Below are 25,781 nucleotides of genomic sequence, written 5' to 3'. Positions count from 1 at the left end.
TGAAAGAATAACAGTGACTGCAATATCACACAGCACCCTCTGTTGGTTATATGAAAGAATAACAGTGACTGCAATATCACACAGCGCCATCTGTTGGTTATATGAAAGAATAACAGTGACTGCAATATCACACAGCACCCTCTGTTGGTTATATGAAAGAATAACAGTGACTGCAATATCACACAGCACCCTCTGCACATGGTAGTGGGACAGTGGGACAATGCACACAGTAATCCGTTTGGCAATTCTCTGTCACCATCAACTTTGCAAAGAAGTCCGGTTGATCGCTGGGGGGATTGCGCTGCTGGGAGACAGGGCTGTAGTTGTGTCTAGGCTTATACTAGAGTCAATACGTTTTCCCAGTTTTCGTAGGTAAAATTAGGTACCTCGGCTTATACTCGGGTCGGCTTATACTCGAGTATACATTTATTATAATCTATCCTATTTCTCCCTGCTAGATTTGTTTGTACATGCTCTCGGTCTTGTTTACCTTCAGTGGCATGTCACAGACTAAGCTCCAATCTGCACTCGGCTCCGTCCCCTGGACACCTTCTGATTGGTGTCTTCATGTAGTGCAATAAAACAAAGATGGATTGTGTGCTGTGCTCTGCTGGGATAGACTGACACATAGATCAGCATCTGCGCCAAGATGTTCCTAATTAAACAATAACCATGGGCTGCTGTTTTATTCTCCTCAACTCATAATTTCTGTTTTTATAGTTATCAACAAGAGGGCACATTTGTCTACATTTTTTCATGTTGTTCTTTTTTGTTTGGTATCATTACTAGCCATAACATAATCTTCCTCTATCCATGAGATATAAAATGTATATTGCTCTGCTCATGGCTGACTGCAAATAGAAGCTGTTCAGTTGTCGAGTACATGTGTGTTATGTTGGAGGGTAGGAGAGTAGAACAGTTACAATAGTCTTACATCAGAGGGTAGACGCGACTAAAGCAAGCTCCTTCACCTACTGCTGCTTAAATTGGACCTGTCACCCAGACACAAAAAGCTGTATAATAAAAGTCCTTTTCAAATTAAACATGAAATCCAATTTCTTTTTTTTATTAAAGCATTCATAGCTTTTGTAAGCTCAGAAGTTGCTGCTTTTCCCACATTCCCCCGTTCTCTTCACCATTTAATTGTGTAGCCAGAGCATGGGGATGGACATCAGGTCCCCCATTCTGGTGCACAAACAAGATTCTGAGATGATGCAAGGCTTGTCTTAATAACAATGTCCACAAAATGGCTCCTGCCTGCTTGCTATAATTATGAATTCCCAGACTAAAGGAAACAAGTATTTCAAATAATTTATATAGTGTAATTAAAGTTTATTTCGCTTGACTGACGTGATAAAATAGGATTATGAATATTTCTTTTGGGTGACAGGCCCCCTTTAAAGGTCAAAGTAAAAAAATTGAATTTCCATCTTATTTTTGTGTACTTCGACTAGGGAATAGTCCAAATTCGATTCGAATTTGAAAAAAAATAAAATCGAATTTCAAAATTGATCATGTTCTTTCTCTGTCGACTTCAATCATTCGCCATCTAAAACCTGCCGAATTGCTGTTTTTAGCCTGTGGGGGACCTCCTAAAACCTATTTGGAGTCAATTGGTGGACTTAGAAAAATCTAAGATTATTTTGGGGAAAAAACTTTTGATTCGTACGATTTGAATTTGATCGAAAATGGACCCATTCGGCCAAAAAAAAACCTTCGATTTCATTTCGGTTGGTATTTTTGAATTTTGAAGTTTTTCAAATTCAAAATTCAACCCTTGATAAATCTGCCCCTTTGACTACTAGAAAATAATGTAAACATTAAATAAAACCAATAGGCTGGTTCTGCTTCTAATGAGGATTAATTATATCTTAGTTTGGATTAAGTACAAGGTACTCATCGTCATTTTTTAAAATTTGACCATAATGGAGTCTATGGGAGACGGCCTTTCCGTAATTTGGAATTTTCTGTGTAACGGGTTTCAGGATAATGGATCTCATAACTGCACTAAATACCTATAGCACCTCCTGTATGGCAGCAGACTGAATACGGTGATACTAATCTTTCAGCCTGATCTGCAATAAGTACTTTCTAAGTACCCATTACGTAGGACTCAACACTCTTTATGTGTATTTGTCACAAGCTGTTATTTTTTTTAATAGTCATTAAGGCAAAATGACTTCATGGGAAATCTGTCAACAAAGGTGTCATTTATAAAAAGCAATGAATGGTTAGCATTGTATGTGAAGCATATGTTCAGTATATAGTTAGGCTTTAATGCAGACTGAACAGGGGGAAAGGTGATCCGGTGCATATGCCAATAACAAAATCATCTTGTAGTGATTCAGAACAGGCTTTCAACCTTATGAAATGGGATTGCAACAATCCTCTCCAAAATGACATCTGAAATGGCATTAAAACACAATTTCCCTTTGAGAAGGTTTTAAGGCACTTACATGAAAAGTGACACCACTTTGCACGCTACTGTGTCAGCATTATGCGATGTGTTGCTCATAACTGACATTAATCCATTAAGAGTGCGAGGGTCATTTATTTTCTTCATAAAGGCATTAAATACAATTATTGATTTCTGTTCAATCAGCAAGAGTTGCCAGGCCTCCTTGAACCAAGCATATTTCCATTCCGTATAAAGATGTCTCATTTTTGCCTGGATAGTCTTTCTGTCCTTTAGAGAGTATAAATGAAAACGATTTCTTTTATATTTTTCAAATCATGATGTGCAAATATAGACTTTTTTTTTTTTCACACAAAACAAGTATGGAAGAAGATATTCATATCTTATTGGCTGCACAGATCATTCCTTCCCTGTCTTTATCCAGATAGAAGGGAGCTGCATGTACAGGGTTGGACTGGGATGTCCAGGGCCCACCAGGCCGCCAAATCTGCATCCCCCATACCCCTGCACTACATTCAAATTTGGGGTGGGGCGCCCTAAGGCCTGGGTCGGCAGGGGCCCACTAGTCTGACCCTGTGCCTGAAAGACATGTGAACGGGGGGTCTACTCAGGTGGGCTTGCACCTATGACTGCAAAATGAATCTTTACCTGCTTGAACTCACATCTTCACTATCCATAATCTGACCTCTGCCCTCGATAAAATTGGGACTAATGTCACCATAATAAACAGAAGTGTCATCATGCACGGGCAGTACCGATGGGCGAATTTGTCCAGTTTTGCTCTGCCGAAAAGTGTGCGAATTTCCAGCGAAATCCGTGAAACTGCAAACAATTCTCGAAACGCGGATTTTGATGCCAGCAACAATTTGACGCGCATTAACGTCAATGGGTGTGCGTTTAATTGTTGCCGGCGTCAAAATTGTCGCCAGCGTCAAAAAAGTAATTCACCGGCGAATTTTCGCAGCAATCTCTTGAATTTATTCGCCGGCAGCAAAACAAGGAAATTCGCCGAATAAATTCATCCATCACTAATGGGCATGTGATGGGTAAGTAGCGATACCTCCCTGTTGAGGAACTCTTGCTTATAGATTCCTTCATAGTATACTGTACAATAATATATATATATATATATATATATATATATATATATATATATATATATATATGTGTGTGTGTGTGTATATATATATATATATGTGTGTGTGTATATATATATGTGTGTATATATATATGTGTATACACACACAAACTTTATACTATGTATAACTGTAGCTAGATATACAGAGAAAATTTATTTTTGCAGTGTTAAAGCTATGTGCATTTATTTCATAGTTTTTTGGGAGAAATAAATGAGAACGAACCTTGCAGAAGGTACAATTCCTCATGAATAAAATGGACATAATAGATGGCTTACAAAGCACGGCTTGTTTATACAGCCATCAGTGCTGATAAATGCAGTTGGTTTTATCTGAAAATTAAGGCCTCCTTTAGAAAACATATAATTTTCAAATAGCAGGCTACAAATAATGAATGACTTTTTTTCAGCTGCTTTTTTTTATTCCTTTTTAAAACTGCATTTTTTTTTTGCTCTGAAATATATTTCTTTGTAGCATGAAAGATATGCTTGCATTTAATGTATCAGTTAACATACTATGTTAGTAATAGTAGAGCTCAAGGAGCATGCTCAGTAGGGGCTGAGGCTTCTGCAAGGTTTGCAAGGATCTTAAAAGATTTTGAAAAAATGGTAACATCTACCGTAGTTATGCCACTGAGTGCTTGCACCACTAACACAGCACAAAGGATAATATTCTCTTTTTTTAGTCCTAAATGAATCACTTTCATTCTTTCTGCCCTAGAGCCGAAGGCTAAATGGTACATTTTATCCAGGCTATAAAACATGTCAGGTGTGTTTGTCTCCCCCAAGTAAACTATACAGTGATATGTGTCTGTTCTTGTCATGTCTCCTTCCATTTCTTTTTTAAAAAGTATGTAAAGAATACAGATTAGCCACTGAATTTCCCCTGACCCCAAGTGGCTGGTGTTGCTAAGCACTTTGTGCTGAGTGCTTTTGTATTGTGGGCAGCTCTGGATGCCGCCTTGTCGATAATTAGAGTTTAATGTAACTGAAATTTGGGTAGTTAGTCTCTTGTACTATGTGGGCGATCGCTGTGCTCAGCCTTTGCTAAAATAAAAATGCAGTGAGGGAAAAATGGATCTGTCTGCCACTCTGAGGAGATGGGAACTTTAAAGACCCCGCAGGAGAGTCACAATAGATGTATTTATTTACTGAATGCTTCATATGGGAAAATTATAGTGTTCTGAAAGTCTTTAAAGCCGGCATATGAAAACTGCCAGTTATAAAGTACAGCTTCTCCTTCAATTTGGGAATTGTAAAAAATGCATTCTAGATAGTAATGCTTTCTGTTTCATTTACCTTGAGCCTTATTTGATTACAAGACCTTGTGTGCAGTGTTCTTTATATCAGTTGGTCTACAGTTATCATTTATCTACATATCTGGCATAACTGCTGGCATTTTACCGTCTAGCTTGCTCTTTCTATCCAACCCTTGTTGCTGCCACTTCTTTTCTCTCTAATTTCTCTCTTTCTATAGTTCTGCTTCCCTTGTTTCCTCATATATCTTTGTTACAGGGATATTGTCAGTGTCAGACTGGCCCACCAGTATCTCAGGAAAACTCTCAGTGGGCTCAGGTGTAAGTAGGCCCTCGTGCTTCTAAGCATTTGGCCTATTTCGCTATTTCTGTTTGGGTACAAAGAGACTAAACAAATGGAAGAGTAGGTTATAGCATGTAGAGACAAGACTTGGAGAATTGGAGCTTGAGTTGGGAGAAGAGGAAAAATACTTTGGAGGGTAGGTCTATGGAGATTTGGAGCTTGAGTTGGGAGAAGAGGAAAAATACTTTGGAGAGTAGGTCTATGGTATACGGTTTTCTGGTGTGCCCCTGACATCTCAATCTGATACTGTATATTGCTTCTAAGGTGGCCATAGACATAGCGATCCGCTTGTTTGGCGACCCACATTGAGGTGGGCGATATCGGGCTGATCCGATCGTGGGCCTTAGGCCCAACAATCGGATCATAATGCATCCAATACGGGTGGTCGGATCGCACAGATGCGGCTAGGGATTTTTTAACCTGCCTGATCGAGATCTGGCCAGATATTGATCGGGGAAGCCCGTCAGATGGCCCCCCACACGGGCCAATAAAATGCTAAATTAAAATTAAAAAATGTAGGTTATAAACAAATGTAATAGCTATAGACTCAATGATACAGCCCCCCTGACCATGGCATAGCTATATTCTCACAGGCAATAAGCACACCTTTGCTTTACTCAGCAGAAGAAATGCGTATGGTTTCTTTTCTGTATACCCCTTTAACTTCCCTGCATTACTGGGATAAATGTAGTCATGTTTTACAAAGGGGCAGTGGCTTCACCCAAACTAATTCTTATGGACATGCTGAATTTGCAGGTTTCGGGTAGAACTCCATCTTGTCCAGCGGCTTTGTGTTCCATGCGCCACTTATGTCAGTGCGAATCCGGTGAACTAAGAGAGCCGTCTGTTGCTTAGTGTGCTGATACTGCAGATCACCCAATATGGTGGTGCTAAAGAAACTGCATTGTTTTCGTGCCGGGGTGAATGTTCCCATCTTTTTTTTTAATTAGTATCTTTTAATTATAAACTTTTGGGAATGTTAGAAGTCAACTCCGTGCTACCCACCGACGCGGAAAAATGAGATTCGCTGTTTCACCGAGGTTGAAGTTTAAAGGTCACCAGCAAAAATCAATTATTCCTAGCAGTATACTTTTAATTGAAGACACAATCTGGTACTTTCTACTCCTTGTAAGTTAAAAGAAGTGATAGTATGCTGTATGCAATAGTAACCAAAGCATATATACTAGTTTGTTGTTATTATAATGTATTATAAATATGTATTTAAATGATTGGCTTTTGTGCTCTGTATGCAGCCTAGTAATTAAACCGACTGCAGGGGTCACTGACCCTAGTGCCCTGGTTGGTTTAATTTGTAATAGAATTTCTTTTTTGACTTCCATACTAACAAGAGCTATCTAGCTATATGAATGTTTGATTTTTTTTTAATGTTAAGTCTGTTTAAATAGTGAATGCTTTTCACAATCTGTTGTTTTTGTTGAATTTCTGCACTTTCTCCATGTGCCCCATGTGCTGCGTTTCATCTTGCCATTGTTCGTTCCTGTATAAAACGATGCTTTAGGGTGAGGAGTAATGTTTTAAGGAATGTAAGAATGCCAGGCTTTCACATGTCAAACCTAAAAGCATTTTTTTACAAAGAAAACACAATCGCAGCTTTCAAGGTAACGAAATGGATGAATAAAAGGATGCTCTAATTGTATACAGATAAAATGCACACACTTTCTTTTAGCGTTAAATAACAGTTAACACAAGAAAATTTGTTTCTCAAAAAACACCTTTTGCCTTTAGAAGAGTCTTAAGCATCAGTTGCTTCTAAAATTGCCTTCCTCAATAACACGCAACTTCACTGGAAAAATAATACTTACTGAATAAGTTGTTTCTCTATTGCCTTTTAGAACGTTGCCCTTTAGAAAAACAACAACTTCTATAGGCGCAGTGTATGTCGTTCTGAACTGGCCTAGACTGGGGCACTGTCATGGGAAAACATGTTTTTTTCAAAACACATCAGTTAATAGTGCTACTCCAGCAGAATTCTGCACTGAAATCCAATTCTCAAAAGAGCAAGCAGATTTTTTTATATTACATTTTGAAATCTGACATGGGGCTAGACATATTGTTAGTTTCCCAGCTGCTCCAGTCACGTGACTTATGCCTGCTTTTAGGATGGAACTACTTTCTGGCAGACTGTTATTTCTCCTACTCAATGTAATTTAATCAGTCTCAGTGGGACTTGGCTTTTAGGGTAAGGCCACACTGGGCGTTTTGCGGAGATTTGGTCGCCTAGCGTCTTTTCCTTTGATAGGCTGAAAAAGATCGAAATTTTTTTTGGGGTACGCTCCTTCCCCCCTACATTTGATAACATATGGCACCTAAACTCAACTGTGGGCACATGTGTAGGGCATTATAACAATTTTATTAAGGTTCCCTAGCCTTGTGTAGTGTAATGTATTTGCTGCAGCATATACGGCCATTGTACTTTAACTGCATGCTGTATGTTATGTTATATTAGCGAACACTAGCTTCAAACTGCAGATTGTATTTTCGCTAGCGCAACTTCGCAAGCATTCATTACCCTGTGCGCAACTTCTTCTTAGCATTGTCCAGGGGAATTTACGCCTGGCGAAGTGTTGCAATGTGCGCGAAGCCAGCGCTGGCAAATTTTCGCAGGTCAGTAAATTTGCCACTATGTCTTCTGCTTATCTAATATGATACAGCAAAGCAGTGTCAGACTGACTCACTTGAATACCAGGAAAACTCCCAGTGGGCCTAGGTGTCTTTGGGCCCTCATACTGCTAAACATTTAGCCTATTTCATGGCCATTCCCTACTTCTATGAGAACAGAAAAGGCCAAATAGATGGAATAATAGATTATAGTATGCAAAGAAAAGAGACTAGGAGAATAGAGGTTGAGTGAGGAGTGGGAGAATAATAGTACTGAGAGTGGGCCCCTGGTCTAAGGATTTTGGGTGGGCCCCTGGTGTCCCAGTCTGACACCAGCATAGATAGTGATTATAGGCTTTCCACCCTTTCATTAATATTTGCTTGCTTCCCATCATACTAGACCGACTTTGACAGGAGATAACCAGTCTTATTTATGTATAAAACCTTCTTAGTGATTAGACTTATTAAGGAGCAGCAGGAGGCCCTACTGTTGTTACAGCCTCACATTAAATGCATTTCTTTTAGCATAATAGTGTGTATTAATTTAACAAGAATTGACTCCTGATTAGAAAGCAGCATGTTACAAAGTACAGAGATTGACACATTGACACTTCTTATACTGTAATAGTTTTCTAGCCGCAGAACCACATTTAGCTAATTATTCAGTCAAATCATAGTTCATTGGCTTATATGTCTTTTATTTTATTGTCCCCGCAGTCTGCTTGCCCTTTATTACTGTGTGTGGGATTTTAAATGGTGTCCTGTTTCATTAAAGTGGAGATGTTTAAATTCATTTTAGTACACTCCTTCTAAATATGCCCCATATGTGCGCTCATGTATTATTGCTGGAAAATGGACTACCACTTCCAGACTGAAATCAAATCCTCCCCAATGCCCATATAGAGCAGGTTCAGTGTACATTGTATCATATCAGACATGCACCCACACAAATATCTGCATAATTCACTATACTATGAGTAATATAGAAAGGCAACTTTAAAAAATAAAGTTTCTTTTTTTAATTTTCTATATTTTTTCTTCTTGAACAAGGAGAGATAAAAGAACACCCCCCCCCCCAAGAACTAACGGTTATGATTATTTAGCCAATTCGAGGGGGGTTATTTATCAAAGTCCGAATTTATCTCAATATTTTGTGCTACCAACTCCGATCAAATCCGCTCGGGTTTTTCTACGCTTATTTATTATTACATTTTCCCGAAAATTTGCTTTGCGTTAAAAAAAAATCAGATTTTCACGAATTTTTCAGACTTTATCATACGATTTTTTCGTAATTTTCATCCGAAAACTTTGGGGTATTGTCCGAAAACCAGCGCACACCAAAAAATCATTGGGACTTCTCCCATTGACTTATATGCAGGTCTGAGATGCTGGATTTTCAGATAAAGACATCCTCGGGGTTTAATAAATTCCAAAAAATTTGTGATTTTTTTAAAAGTCTGATTTTATATAAAAGAAATCATTCATTTTTCGGAATTTTTGCATTCGGAGTTTAGTAAATAAACCCCCAGATGTACAGAAAATAATGAAGCTGAAATCCAGTCTTTGCAACTATGGTACAAAGTAATAAATTGTGGTTTTCCAATAAAGATAGCACAGTGTGTCTATAATCCACTGTATTCCCTCCACCACTCCTTAAGGAATATCTTCTTATTAATAGAAAGTTACAAAGAAGGCCCTTAGATGACACACTATCCTTAAAGGGAAGATGTATGTATACAAATGCCTCGGGGGCATAGTAAAATGTAATAAAGGCTGCCTCTCAAAGGACACTATATTATATTTTCTTGCAGATATCCTAGTTTTTATTAGTAATGTCAGAGAAAATGAGTCATAGGAGGAAAGCAGCGTTCTTGTCATTAATACCACTTGTGTTTGCTAATCGTATTTCCCCAGGATATCTAGGCAAACAAAACATTTAGAAGGACACATTGTCATCTGTTACCTATTACAGAGAACTTTGTAAGCAATCGTTAGACAACAGAGAGTTTAACCTTCTGTTTACTATCTCCTCTGCCTTGCCCCAGGCTCAGGCCTGCCAGCTAATCACAAGGATGGATCAATGATGCTTGTTTGGACACATTCACAAGCAAAAGGGCCAATCAGATGAATGACTAACTATTATATACTGCAATTTGCTATATGTGATATCTGCATGACCACCCCCAACACTGATGAAAGTATGCTTTATGTGTGTTTTGATAATTCCTTGGAAATTCTAAATTCTAGGGTTGACAGTGAAGTTGCAGGTTTCTTTGAAGCAAAGGTTTCCAAATGGAACACCCCCAGACAATGGTGTTGGGTCATAATCAGAGTCAGACTGGGCCAACGGGACACCAGAAAAAAAAATAGGTGGGCCCAGGCCCTCATGGGCCCCGCCGGCCCAGGCACTCTTCCCGTTTGGCTGGGCCCATAAAAAAACAAAATTGCAGGCCACCGCGGGGCATCCAATGGTCCAGTCAGACCCTGGTCATAATTAGGGGGATTTTAGGGTGAATTCATTTGACTGATAAGGATACTTACAAAGCTAGAACAGCCTGACTAATACAGCTATATATATATATATATATATATATATATATATATATATATATATATATATATATATATATATATATATATATATATACAGTATATATATTAGGGATGCACCGAATCCACTATTTGGGATTTGTCCGAATCCCTGAATCCTTAGTGAAAGATTTGGCCGAATACCGAACCGAATCCTAATTCGCATAAGCAAATTGACGAAAAGTCAAGTGATTTTCCTCCCTGCCCCAAATTTGCATATGCAAATTAGGATTCGGTTTCGGTTCAACCAGACACAAGGATTCGGACGAATCCGAATCTTGCTGAAAAAGGCAGAATCCCAAACTGAATCCTGGATTTGGTGCAACCTTAATATATATACACCTGTGAATGTTTTATAAGCTAAAGGGGACATGATTAAAGGGGTAATGCTTTTTTTAACAAAAGTATTCCTAGCAAATAATAACGTTATCAATTGCTTTCTAACTTGAAATCAAGTTGTTTGAAAGTGTCTGCACTAAGGGTAGAGACACACGCTCAGATTCAAGGCGATTTAGTTGCCGGCAATAAATCGCCTCTTCTTCGGGGCGACTTATCTCCCTGAACTGCCACTCTGAGCTCTTCGTTTTCTTGTGAGGCAAATTCGGGCGACTTCAGAGGAGACTTGTTGCTGGGCGACTAATCACCTCGAATCTGAGTGTTTGTCTCTGCACTTAAGAGTAGCTTGTTTACACAGTCTACAACCATGATTGCCATCTTGTATATTTTTGCTTGTTTTTGTTGTGCGCCCCATTCTGCTTATCATTGGTAGATACCAAGAACTGTATCCCTCAGTGGGGAGCATGGGCACTCCTGAGGTATGGGAACTGGGCATGATCCACAGGTAGGGTTGCCACCTTTTTAAAATAAAATTACCGGCCAGTGGTGGGGGCGGGTACTAAAGACGCAGACCGTGATGCAAAAAGGGGCGGAGCCGGCAGTGACAACCCTAAACACAGCCCGCAGTCCAGAATCGCACCTTCCATGTCACCTTCCGGCTGGGTGGCAACCCTATCCACAGGGCTTATAGCAGAGTTATGGCATAGCTACTGTAGTACTGTACAAATAAAAGTTTCCGTATTCATTCTTAGATCATTTTACATGAACTTAAATTGTGAGATGAAGATTCATTTTTATTTGCCCATTACTTAATATTGTTTATATTGCAACATTTCTGCCTATTTTGTTTCAAAAAATAAATCTAGATGAATTCATACAGCATGTGGACTTGGAATAGTGACCAAAAATGCAACATATTGCAACCGATTGGCCTTTAAGGCTAACGTCTAGATTAAAAAAGGAATAATTAGGGGAGATAAAATGATTTCCACCAAATGGCTGGGAAATAGCATCTCTCCAACATGCCGGTGATTTGGAAATATATCTGAATGGGAATGTGACGTGGGGCCCTTTAGCGGTATTGAGACTCTGTATTAGTTTAATTTCACAATGCAGGTATATTTTTGTTCTTGTACAATGGCAGGGAGAGATTTCAATCAGCACCATCGCACACAATTAACAAATATCTCCCAAAGATTCACAGCTTCATGGGCTGCGAGATTTAATAAAGATTTAAACAACTTTTCCATGCGTTTAGTTACCCGGGAAACCTTTATCTTTAACGACTTACACTTCTGTTTAATGGTCACAGTCACTCGTATGGAGAATACTGAAAATGTCACTGCCATTAATTGATTTTGCAGGGCTTTTTATTTTTCTTCTTTTGTTTAAGTCGATCTACTCCACTGGAGGCAGAATCTGTGAGCTTCCAACTATTCTTTAACTACATTTCCCATCATGCTTAGGCAGCTGATGGCATATTATACATTGCTGAAACCTCTGTAACAGATTATGTGGCGAGTGCTGCTGGGAGTAGCCATGTTTGGCTCACTGTGATTTCGGATGATAACTCATAATAAAAGATGTACAGTTATGGGATCCATTATCCAGAAACCCGTTATCCAGAAATATCCAGATTACAGGAAGTCCATCTCCCATAGACTCAATTTTAATCAATTCATTTCATTTTTTTTAATGATTTCCTTTTCTCTGTAATAATAAAACAGTACCCTGTACTTGATCCAAACTAAGATATAATTATTATCATTGAGTTGAGCTCATTGGGTTTAATTAAAGTTTCAGTTTTCTGATTTAGGGAGCTAACACACGGGCAGATTCGGGGAGATTTAGTCGCCTGGAGACTAATCGCCTCTTCTGCGTGGCGACAATCTCCCTGAACTGCCTTCTGCCTGCTATAATGAGAAAACGCCAGCGACAATGCACTCGCGGCACTTCGATTTCTGAAGTCACCTGAAGTTGCCTCACAAGGAAACTTCAAGTGACTTCAGAAAATCAAATCACCGCGAGTGCATTGGCGCTGGCGTTTTATCATTATAGCAGTCGGAAGGCAGGGGGAAGGCAATTCGGGAGATAGTCGCGCCACAGAAGAGGCAATTAGTCCCCAGGCGACAAAATCTCCCTGAATCTGGCCGTATGCGAAAGCCCTAAGGGTAAGTCCACACAGGGCATTTTGGGGAGATTTGGTCGCCTGGCGACTAATCGCCTCGTTTTTGCGGCGACCAATCTCCTCAAACGCCTTCCCTGTTCCTGTGCCGGCTAAAATTAAAAACCGCTAGCGCTAATCACACGCGGCGGTTCGTTTTCCGAAGTCGCCCGAAGTTGTCTCACAAGGAAACTTCGGGCGACTTCGGAAAACAAATCGTCGGGCGACTTCGGAAAACAACTTTGGAAAACAAATTTTTTCATTTTAGCCGGCGCATATTCAGGGAAGGCGTTTGGGGTCACCACAAAGACGAGGCGATTAGTCGCCAGGCGACCAAATCTCCCCAAAACTCCCTGTCTGTCCTGACCCTAAAGGTACAGAGATCCAGATTACAGAAAGATCCCTTATCTGAAAAGGCCTCAGGTCCCGAGAATGTATTTATTGGAGTAAATATTACAGATCTGAAAACAAAAACCTAAAGCTTTTGTTGAAATCTATAACTCCCAGCATCTCCCTATAAGTGGCTAAAGGTCTACAGGACAGTGAGACCTGTTGGAAAGGCCCCATCTTGCTATTTGCTGGCAACAATACAGACCTGGATTTTGTTCAACGAAACCTGAGCACAGACGTGTTATTAATGTATTATGACAAGGCTTTTGACTTTCAGGACAGAGAGGTTCTAGCTATCCTTTTCCAGCTTATAAAAAAGATAATGGAAGAATGCAGTGCAGGCAAGCGTTGTGCATCTACTCTCGAGGTGCCCCTCCTATCCAGTCTGCTTCAGTGATACAGAGAGCTTCAAGTGGCAGAGTTAAATATTGTCTCTCTTTCAACGCTTGAATACATTTTGTGGACACTGATCAGTGCACTGCTAGGATCATGGTTATTTGTTTATTTTTCATCCTGGTTCTGTGCCGGTGCTGACCCGGCTAATCTGCTGCACAAAAATGATTTAAAATTCATAGCGGCCAACAGCTTAAGGTTACTTTGTAGCAGAAGGAACGATTCATGCCTTTATCCCCTTCTCCCTGTCTGGCACAGAGATTGGAATGTATATGATGTAAGTAGTGGGGTTTTGGATACGAGTGAGGCAACCAAAGCACCATCCTAATGTTTAATGGATTTATTAGAGCAAAACGGATACAGTACTGATAATTGTGGTAAGTAATCAAATAACCCCCTTGTTTTTTTTTCTTTTTTAATTCCGCCTCCGCTGTCTTAGTTGTCTGTTTCTTCATTACGTTTAAGAGCGTAGCATTTTGTAACACAGTACTTTGTGTTTTATGGTTTGGCCTTCATTTACTTAAAACTCTAGCAGTTCACATCGCTAGGCTCATCTTGAAGACGGGATGTAATTACAACAGTGCTATCTTCTGCTTACCGATTGCTTTTTTGGAACAATTTAATCATCATTACTTGTGGATACTGTAAATTGAATATCTCCCTTCTAATTACATTAAACTCGAGGGTTGCATCTGCTTGGATTTCCAAATACCAAAAGTTCACGTTTTACTGTCAAGAAGAGAGTTGTTCCCGTATTTGATCTGAAAGCTGTGCTTTATTGCATTTAATCGTCAGGTACAAGCTGAGAAGGATACATGGTAATTAGCTGTTTAATGAGAAGCCTTAGCATAATAGACGGGCGGGTGGAAGGTATTATATTGAAGTTAAATTGGATTTTTCTTAGATAGGAACCAGTTGACTGCTCTGCGATACCGACACTTAAGGCCTTCCTTGTTATAAAGGGTTAAAGGGAACCTAACGCGTTTTTATGTTTTAGATCATATTTTCAAGGACTTGGTATTTCTAAAATGTTTTGTTGGTTGTGCAGTGCTCTCGTTTATAGATTAAAGATTGGCTGTGCTTTAATAACCCGATAAGCCACTATACTGTATCTGTGCTGCTTTCTTTACTTATAAATGAACATATAAACATACACTTTATGGACAGTAATGTATGAAGCATAATGGTTCGTTCTTTGTATATTTGCATTAGTACATAGGAGATGGAGGTGATTCAGTGTTTGCTGAACAGGCAGGAACTCTCCTAAACTGGCCATAGACACAAAGATCGAGTATTTGTACGATTTTCGGACCGTGTGTGGAGAGTCCCGACATTTTTCGTCCCATGGCGATCGGTCGTTTGGACCAGGTTAAAAGATTTCTATCGGCTGCCGATAATATCTCTGCATGCATTACCGATCTGACGATTTTCAGTGGGAGACTGTAACCAGCTTTGTCGGACATAACTTTCGTACGATTGCTGTCAGAGGCAGAAGATCGGCTGATCTGTTCTTTTACTACATGACCAGGGACAGCTGGGAAATTGACAAAATGTCTAGCCCCGTGTCAGATTTCAAAATTGAATATATAAAAAAAATCTGTTTGCTCTTTTGAGAAATGGATTTCAGTGCAGAATTCTGCTGGAGTAGCACCATTAACTGATGCGTTTTGAAAAAAAACATGTTTTCCGATGACAGGATCCCTTCAGTGTCGGACTGGGGGGCCCGGGGCCCACCGGGACTTCTGTCCAGGGCCCCCCTTGCTGCGCCGCACCTTACCCTGCAGTGCGCTCCCTTCCTTCTGTGCAGTGCGCATGCGCAGACGGTGCGATGCTGGCGCGCATGCGCAGACGGTGCGGTGCTGGCGCGCATGCGCAGACGGCGCGGCGCTCCGGTTTTTTTATTTATTTTACATAACACGATTGGGGTCTGGCCCGGCGGGGGCCCATGACGGGTCGGGGCCCACCGGGTTTTTTCCCGGTTTCCCGCCGGGCCAGTCCGACCCTGGATCCCTTTAAACTGAAGGTTAGTGGCAGGTCTGGAGATGGGGAAGTCCGATCGTTCCAGAATTCAAACAATCGCATCTTTGCGTCTATGGCCAGCTTTAGACCTTGCTGGAGATGGGTGAATTTAAAAATAGTTTTTTTCAGACGAATAACTAAAAACAACAAATAGTTGTTTTGTGTGTAATACAAGTGACACTTAGTCATAGGCTTGAGTCTATAAGCATGAATGTATGAGTAATACGTGACATTCTTTTAAGGTTTTTGTTTGGAGTTTGAGTTGGTACTGCTATTACTGGTTTTAAATAGTATGATAAATGTAGCAACAACATCCGCTATTGCATTTTATTAGATTATTTCATAACACGCACTTATTTAGAAAAGCCTACCCTCATTCTGCTTAACTACCAAATGCAATCCCGCATACAGTGCCACATCTATCACCCACTTAATTCTGATCCTGCCCACTCCCATACATTGTGTTTTATTCCCTTCCCTTTAGATTGTAAGCTCTTTTGCACAGGGCCTTCTTCACCTTTTGTACCTGTATTGTATGTAACTCCATATGTTCTACGTATATAATTCATTTAGTTGTATAAACACATTTACTTTACAGCAATGCGTAATATGTTGGCGCTCTATAAATACATGTTAATAATAATAATAATAATAATAATAATAATAGATGTCAGAAGTGGTGCTCCAACTTGTACTGTATAAGGGCTAATACTGGATGTATCACTGGACGCATGGCAAGGGTTCCTTCATTATTATTATTATTATATTTTGTTGTGCCATTATTTTTGTAAAATGCTTGTGGACATTATCCCCTGTCTCTCCACACAAAATTTTGGCTTTAATAGTAGAATCGCCTTTAATTTTGCAGCTGTTTGGGGGGCTAAATGACTCCAGCAGCTGTGCTTCCTGACTCTCTGTCTTGTCATAGTGCTAGAACTCACTAGAAGAGCTTATGTGTTTTTTTGCTCCAACGACCCTTTCTACCCATTCATGTCTTTCTTTTGCTTTGTCATGTGACTGAACAATCCTAACACAAAGGCCACAATTGGGCCGCTCAATGCAATTTCAAAGGAGTTGCTTAGTTAATTATTAATGTAAGGCAAATTGTAACTACATTATAACAGCATTAGAAAAGAGTATCTCTTTAAGTAAATGAATGATTTGTTCATGTAGTGGAAAAAACAGTATTTAATTAGTTACCTACGCTCTCTTCTTTCAGTGTTTGATGTCTGTTCAGCTCTAACGGGTCTGTAAATTATTGTAAGAAAACAGGGATTGTTCCAGAGATAGATTTCATTGATTTTTGCCTGTTATTGTCACCGCACATTTAATCAAGGTACAGATTTATTTTTGTGTTGTTGTGGTTTTTTTTGGTTTTTTTTGTCTGCTTTTACTGTGGCTTTGTTATAAATTCCCAAACCTGCTCACAGCTTTAGTTTTCTTTTTCTAGCAGTAACGATTTATTTTCCCAGGGCACCCCCTGCAGTCTCCCTTTATGGCCCCTAATAAAAACCTGCCTAGACAGGACAAATTGGTGAGAGGTGGGAAGGGTGGATTAAAGCTGCTTCTGCAGGGGGACAGAGAACAAACAAAAAAAAGAAGAATGCAGGGAGCAGCAATAATGGAGCAGTAGACAGCCAGTGAGCACTATTGGAACACACTGCATAGTAGTTGCTGGTTGGGTGTGAACATTCCCTAACACTTTGTCTTTTCAATTACAGTTTTATGTCCCCGGCACTTTGCCTTTATTATAAAAGCAGGATTTGCTCCGGTGGCTGTCTCACTGTGGGACGCCGTAATTGTAGTTACCAGCAGGAAAGCGGCAGGTTGGACATTCTTATTAAAGTTATTAAACACACAAACTAGTGATCACAATACAAGGAAATAATTTCATGGGTGTATGTGCCTGTGTGCCCTGTATGGGAAATTGAATCACACTGACAGGTTGGTTTCCAATTACAAAGTGAAAGGGAAGAAGTCAGAGGTACAAGAACAAAATCCCAAATGTTATACAAGGTTGCAGGTCCTAAATAAACACTGATTTGCCTGTCTGTATCCAGCCTCTGGATTTATCTTCATATTAGGGTGCACCTCTTTATATTTCTGCATCTCATTACATCTCTTATTTATAGAACGGACTCACGTCTCCACCAATGGCAACAGTGCCTGGGATTCATCACATGGGCTCCAAGTCTCATTAATTGGTATTTTTTCTAGCCCCTCACGAGGAAACTCCGGGCGACTTCGGAAATTGAATCGCCACAAGTATATTGCCGCAGGCGATTTTTCATTTTAGCAGGCGGAAGGCAGTTTGGGGTGATTGGTTAATTGATTAGTCACCAGGCGACTAAATCTCCCCGAATCTGCCCATGTGCCCCTGCCCTAATGGTAATGCTTTATTCATAAAAGAAAGATCCATTTCTCTGTCATGTTACAGTTCTACTTACTCAAGCTGGAGGACTTAATCATGGTCTAATTTGGGGTTATTACATACCTCCCAACATTTGTAAGATAGAAAGAGGGACAAAAACATTCGCAGCTCATAGCAAAACTTTGGACCATGCCCATTTTATGGCCACACCCCCTAAATATCACATGCTTTTTACAAAATTTGGTAGGTTATGGAAAGTTTGAACACATCAATGGGGATTTTATGTATTATTACAGTTTTGCTAATGAAGTTGAATTGCCCTTTAAGCTGCAAGTTACAGTTTATTTAAGACCTGCTTATCTTAAATAGTTATAATTGTTTCTTTGCTTATCTTAAATTGTTACAAATGTATCTCAGTGCACCCTGCTATTCTGGGCTCTCTGGCAAAAGCCTCTGTTTTAGAAACTTTGTATCTTTTTCTGAGGAATAATCTGGGACTGCGGGTTCAGCTGTCAAAATCAGGACTGTCCCAGTTATTACTGATAACATGGAGTTCTGAATATTAGAATATTAGGCCTGATAGTAGCGTCACTAGAGGGGGGCGGGCCCTGGTGCGTGCACACAGCCGGGCCCCACCCCCTCAATACGGCCGCATTTCGCCGCATTTGTCAGTGGCGCGTGAGCTAACGGGGGCTCTGAGGGGGTGTGGGCCCTGGCCCGCTCGCACACCCTGCTCCCCCGCTAATTCCGCCACTGAGGCCTGATTCAGGGAATCTAGACGGCTGTGTCTGGAAGAGCTGCAGAGAGATGTACTTATATGGTCTGATTTACCAATGAACTGAATGTTCCCCCTCGAAGTGTTTACATTCTGTGCCAGTAACCAGCCCCCTTAGGTGCTGCACGACCTATTTTGCATCCTCGTGCACTGTAGATATAGAACTGGTCACCTGGGGATGGGGTGCTAGAAAACCATAAAAATATAAATCTTTAAAACCTTTTTGGTAGCATTAGGATTACTGATTGTCTGCAACACATAACAGTGCACCAAATAAAAAAACCAAAAACATTTAGTCAAGGAGTCCTTTTTTGTATTTAAAAGCCTAAAAGCAAAGTATGCTGGGTAATCATTTTTTTTTTTTTTAAATGATCTAAGCCCATGCTATAGCCAGTCTGGACATTCCTAATCCTATATAATGACTTTGATTCATAAAATAAGCAAACATCTTTGAAAGTACAAACGCAAATCGTGACCCTTGGGTTTAGTTAACCTTAACAATGCCTGACTGAAGTGGGGATGTAACACACTGATCATTCAGAAACTGTTAAAATAACCTGATAATTCAACAGTTGTAAAAGCAAAAAGCTGTAAGATTAACACATTCCCTTTATTGCAAGTTACCAGTCTTGTCCCCTTTCCCCGTACTGAGTGAATACTTGTGAAGAGAAATATCTGGGAAACTCAATACTTCTATTATTACAAAGCTTTATTTTCTGGAATGAGAAGAAGCCTGTTGTCCCCAACACATGCATGTGAGCACCGCAATGATCTAGTTACACATTAGTCCTCCATTGTAATGTTATAAATCCTACTCTGGAATAACACATTCTCCCTGGGATAATGAGAATATTGTTGCAGTGCACAGATACTATTACACTCCAGGCTGGTAATATTCTGTTACTCGTCTCCTCACTATTAATATATGCAAATGTTACAATGAATAGATACCTATCAACATTGATATAATCTGTTCTAGGCTCTGCCAAGTCTTGTTATCCCAAAGTAGCGGTGACTCCCTAGTGGCACTTTAACTGCCGCCACAGTACAACTCATCCTCCACAACTTTCATTAGTCTCCCTTTCACCATTTAAAAAGGGGGTTACATTTTTAAGGAGAACACGGGGCAGATTTACTAAAGGGCGAAGTGGCCGTCGCTATTGAAAATTCGGCAAAATGACAATTCGCAAGGACATCGCCATTTTACTAAAAGGCGTAGAGGACAATTCACTAGTGAAAGAGCTCAGCGATAATAACGTTTCGCGACCTTTCGTCAGGTGAATTTTCGCTTTCAGACAAACGATTGTTACTCTGCAAATTCATCAAAGTGCAAACTTTTCAATACGTTACCCTTTTCGCCAGGGTTTGTTTCACCTGGCAAACTGATAAGATGACGCTACATCCTCCTCAATCTTATGTCAGTGAAATTATATCCTGTATGCCGAAAAGTCATAAAAAAAGACAAAACGCTGGCATTTTTTCATATTCTAAAATGGTTTGCTTCCTTGTTTTGTAACAAAAAGCCATGTGAAATCCCGTCCTCCCCACAATTTACATATGCAAATTAGGATTCGGATTCCGTTCGGCCAGGCACAAGGATTCATCCGAATCCTGCTCAAAAAGGCCGAATCTTGGCCGAATCCCGAACCGAATCCTGGATTGGGTGCATCCCCATTAATAAAGCTATATATATATATTCTCCTTCTTTCCAAACTTTCAAGCGCTCCTTAAAGACCCACCTGTTTAAAGAAGCTTATTCAATGTACCTTAATTAATCAATCATTGCTGTATCAAAAATCACAAAATTGTTTCTAAAATCCTAATATCTCAATTGTACCCTAACCTTTAGTTTGTAAACTCTAATTTGTAGGGCCCTCTAATCCTATTGTACTCTGTAACCCTTTTTTATTATTTACCATTTATTCCCTGTTTGTTATAACTAAGGTAAAGCACTGCGTATCTTGTCGGCACTATATAAATAAATAATGAGATATCTGCACAATGACAGTGACAGACCTACTGCAGCCCAGCCGGGACTACTTTCTTTTAATGCATTGACCGTGTTCATAATAGTCATCTGTTTTCCTCTATCCATTGGCATTATACCAGATGTCTGGGAAGATTCAAATTAAAGGTCAGGCTAAAACACAAATACTGTAATCAGTGGCGGAATAAGGTCTTGGGGATCCTTTGTGCAAGACATTTGTGTTGCCCCCCACTTCCTTGCCAAACCATAAAAACTAAATAATCCCGTCATCTATGATGCTTAGAAATATAAGGATTTCTTTTATTTATCTATACGCTAGAAGTACAGGGATTTGTCCTAATCATGAACTGAATCCTGCGTTGTAGAATTTGTAAAAGCCTGAGCTGTCCTACTGATTGTCATGGCAACAGCCAGAGAAACCTTCTCTATAAACTCCATTCGAAACAGTGGCCTCTAGTGGCCTGTTTGTTAAAAACAATGATTATAAGGGTAAGTAAGTGCTTACATATAAACATCTCGGTTTTTCTAAAAGCTGTGGTCTTTTTGTTTTCACATTATTGCTATTACGTTTTATAGCTGATATAATATCCCATTAAAGGGAGAGCTAGCCTTGTAATTTTGGTTTTAAAATTAAATGTTGAACTGCAAAGGCAAATAATAAAGTGGCATTAGCCAGACCCCTGCTTCCATTCTGACATATAGCCAGGAGAATGCAGCCTGGAAAGATCACATGAGTGACCTGTGTGAATGAGGCAGGGAGAGTCTTTACTGAGCTTTCCTGCGGAGAATTTGATTTTGCCTGCTGGTGTTCAATATCAGTCTCAGAGTGCAGCCAACAGGTTAGGATTTTAAGACTTGTTTAATGACCACATATTTATCTACTTAGCTTTGCCTTAAAGATCACTAATATAGCCTTGCTCAAATATGTCTCTTAAAAATCCGCCCTCTTACTTACTTCTGTTCCTTTATCATTACTCTGGTTGCAAGGCTGTGTTTAGGCAAAGATTGTTTATTATGGCCTTGGTGTGTTCTGTGCAGACTCCTTAACTATAAGTACCAAGTCTCTGGCTGGTTCAACTACAACTCATTTAATAAGCTCTAGTGAAGGATTCGAAGTAAAAAAACTTTGATTTTCGACGTTTTTTTTGGGTACTTCAACCATCAAATAGGCGACCTTCGACTTCGATTCGAAATTAAAATTGTTCGACTATTCGACCATTCGATAGTCGAAGTACTGTCTCTTTATAAAAAGCTTCGACTACCTACTTCGCCACTTTAAACCTACCGAGCTTCAATGTTAGCCTATGGGGACCTTCCCCATAAGGTTTCTAAGCTTTTTTTGATCGAAGGAAAATCCTTCGATCGATGAACGATTTTTCCTTCGATCGTTGGATTGAAGTATTTGCGGTTTGTCAGTAAGATCGTTCGATATTCGAAGTCGAAGGATTTTACTTCGAGGGTCGAATAGCGAGGGTTAATTAACCCTCGATATTCGACCCTTAGTAAATGTGCCCCTAAGTGTCCTCCAACAACATGCTGAATTAGCTTTTTTATGCAAAAAAAAAAAATGTGAATTTGGTTTTACAACTCTTTTTAACTCCCATATGTGCCTCTAAAATAATTACAATGATAATTAAGAAAATCTGCAAAGGCAAGCTGCCACTGTGTTAGATGATTATAAAGAGTGACATTCAGTGATAAACATTCCTCACCAGAAAGTTCAACCGTTGAATGAGAACCTGTGAGTGAATGACATTCAGGGAAATAGAGGGTGATTTGGGGTACTTTGGCCCTGTATGCTTGGGCAGTTTTGACTGGGAGTGAAATTATATTCTGATTATTCTATGATCATGATCATATATTGGTCATATTGATGCATCCCTCCCTGTGCCTATATTGCTGTCTGCCTTTTGTGGGTCACCCATCTTGAAATCCTTTAAAGCCTAATGCAGTTATGTATCCGGACCGGTTATCCGGGAAACCTTTTATCCAGAAAGCCTTGAATTCTGGAAAGGCCATCTCTCATAGACTAAATTTTATTCAGATAATTCACATTTTTAAAAATTATTTCTTTGTTTTCTGTAATAATAAACAGTACCTTGTACTTGATCACGACTAAGTATCATTAATACTCATTGGAGGCAAAATAATCCTGTTGGGTTTATCTTATGTTTAAGGGTAGTGGCACACGTAATGTTTGTCGCTCAGCGACAAATCTCCTATTCTTCAGGCAACTAATCTCCCCGAAATGCCTTCCCGCTGGCTAGAATGTGAATCATCGGCAGGATAGCACTTGGATTGCTTCCGTTTTCCGAAGTCGCCCGAAGTTTCCTTGTGAGGCAAATTCGGGCGACTTCGGAAAACAAATCAATCCAAGTGCTATCCTGCTGGCAATGCACATTGTAGCATTTCGGGGAGATAAGTCACTGAAAAAGAGGAGATTTGTCACTTGGCGACTAATCTCCCCGGAACGATACGTGGGCCATCACCCTATAATTTTTTATAGGGATGCACCGAATCCAGGATTCGGTTCGGGATTCGGGCTTTTTCAGCAGGATTCTGATTCACCCGAATCCTTCTGCCAGTCCCAACCGAATCCTAATATGCATATGCAAATTAGGGAATGTGAGGGAAATTGTTTGTCGTTTTGTCACAAAATAAGGAAGTATATGCAAATTAGGACTTGGTTCGGTATTCGGCCGAATCTTTCGCAAAGGATTTGAGGGTTCGGCTGAATCCAAAATAGTGTATTCGGTGCATCCCTATTTATTAGTAGACTTAGGGGCAAATTCACTAAGATGCGAAGTTGCACCAGGCGCAACTTCGCCGCACTTCGCCGCACTTCACCAGGCGTAGTTTCGCCAGGGCTCCGCAAATTCACTAAAATCCGAAGTTGCGCACAGGGGTAGCGTAAGGTTGCGAAGTTGCGCTAGCGTTGATTCGCTATATAAAGCGAAGTTACGCTAGCGAAGGCTAATTTGCATACGGCGCGAAATTCAAATTTCAATGGAGGAACACGTATCTGCACTACAAATGCCTAGAAAACCTTCAAATCAGCAAATAAAAATTTTATTTTGACCTACACATGTGCCCACTGTCTAGGTAAGTTGCCATGAGTCAGGAAATGTAGGGGGGAGGAAGGGGAGCCCCAAAAAATTTTCGATCTTTTTCAGCCTATCACCCATCATGTAGAAAACACGCCAGCGTTTTTTGGGACTTAGAAAAAAAATTGACTTTTTTTTAAACAATCCCTATCTACTCTATTGCGCTTCGCCAGGTCTGAGGTGGCGAAGGAAGTCTAGCGTAAAAGGTAGCGTTCAGTACACTGGGCAAGTTAGTGAATTTGCGTAGTTTCGTCGCTAGCGAAAATTCGCCTGGCGTAAGGTTGCGAAGTAACACTAGCGAAACTACGCCAGCGTTCGTTAGTGAATTTGCACAGTAGCGAAAATGCCAAACGCTAGCGAATTAACGCTAGCGTTCGGCGCTTCGCGGCTTAGTGAATTTGCCCCTTAAAGTCTGAAGATTCAAATGAAGGTGACATTCCTTAAACAGAAATCCCAAGGTCCCTAGCATTCTGGGTAACATGTCGCATACCTGTACCTTATCTTGGTTTCCTTCATATATTAGTACAGACCTATATACTGTGACATTTATGGCTTGCTGAAAAATACTCTCTTACACTGATTTCATGCCAAGATAATGAAATATTTTTAAAATGATTTTCTCGTCCCCAAGCAACATTTAATTGCTGAGCTTATTCATACACATCCATAATATGCTGAATGCCCCCAAACAGTTGGGAGTGTCAGTTTGTTGATAAAAGCGCACGCCGACCTTTCAATCAAAAGCCTTCGAGTAAAACAAAAATCATAATAATAGCTGGATGCATTAACGCTTTAGCAAAGAAAACCTTGTTATTATAGGCAACATTATTCTTCTCATGGGGTCGTTTCCTTATTTATAAATATTTACATGCTGTTTATCAGTGTTTGTATACGTGGCACAAATAAGGAGGCCTCTTTGGCTGCCGACTGTTAGCGAGCCGAGCTACAGGACTATTGTTGTTATTAGGAAGAAAGCTTTCCTTATTCATTCTGTCGGTTAAGCGTTTTATAATAGGACTTTACAGCCGCAGAACTGTGCTCGCAAAGTCATTGTAACGCATTTGCATTTTTATGAACAAATGGAAATCTCAAGAAATAGCAAAATGAAATATAAAACAATTCTTAAGAGAAACAGAGCAGACGTAAGGACGGAGATGGGATTTCATGGCCTTTCTATGTTTTTTTTTTTATTATTCAATAACATAAAAGCTTTCTTTATGCAGGGGAAGAAATAGGGAAGCATTTAAAACGGTGACACTTCCGTCATATCATCCCAAATAATTGTACTGTACTATCGTGTAGCCACTAGAGAGGGAGCAAACTGAGGAAGGTGAGCCAGAATCACATCCAATTATAACCGAGTTAGACCCTTTTCTTTAAAGGAGTCTAATTTCTTTTTATGTTTTTATAAATGATTTTGTAAAGCATATGACTGCAGAGTATTCTAGAGATGTATTATGTTCTGTAGATTTATGTCGATTTATACATATCCATTCTGCTCAAAAAGAAGCCAAATGCTCCAATGAAATTTTGGCAGAAAGAAGTCAAGTGCTCCAATGAAACTTTGGCAGAAAGAAGTCAAGTGCTCTAATGAAACAGTTTCCATACTGGTCAGTTTATTATGAAGCAAATATAGAAAGTTTGCCCCCCCCCCATCGTATCCCTGTAACCCACCTACATCTAATCTTGGGTCTTTGTGGCCTTCTTAGACCCTCTATAATGTTCAAGGCTCAAACAGACTTACTTAAGCTCACACGAACTATCAGTTTTGGGTGTTTAACTATGTAAATTATAGTTGTATGCCATTGTTCTGACTATTATTATTTGTTACGACCCTGGTGCCATATAAAATGCCACATATTTCCCTACTATAAACACTTTAGC

General features: G+C 39.8%; 1 protein-coding gene across 9 annotated transcripts in view; it reads left to right on the top strand.

Moving 5' to 3' along the window:
• Nucleotides 1–25,781, top strand: part of LOC108706622 (teneurin-3) — a 507,440-nt gene that overhangs the window by 241,920 nt on the left and 239,739 nt on the right. The window contains exon 1 of one of the 9 annotated variants that reach the window (XM_041579518.1): nucleotides 13,614–14,018. The exons of the other annotated variants lie outside the window; for them this stretch is intronic. Within the exon in view, the coding sequence (XP_041435452.1) occupies nucleotides 13,976–14,018 (43 nt within the window). The 5' untranslated portion in view covers nucleotides 13,614–13,975. Of the gene's footprint in view, nucleotides 1–13,613; nucleotides 14,019–25,781 lie in introns of those variants that run through there. 9 annotated transcript variants of the gene reach the window in all.

This window comes from Xenopus laevis, chromosome 1S, assembly GCF_017654675.1.
Source record: "Xenopus laevis strain J_2021 chromosome 1S, Xenopus_laevis_v10.1, whole genome shotgun sequence".
Taxonomy (NCBI): domain Eukaryota; kingdom Metazoa; phylum Chordata; class Amphibia; order Anura; family Pipidae; genus Xenopus; species Xenopus laevis.
This window is presented reverse-complemented; position numbering and strand designations above follow the sequence as displayed.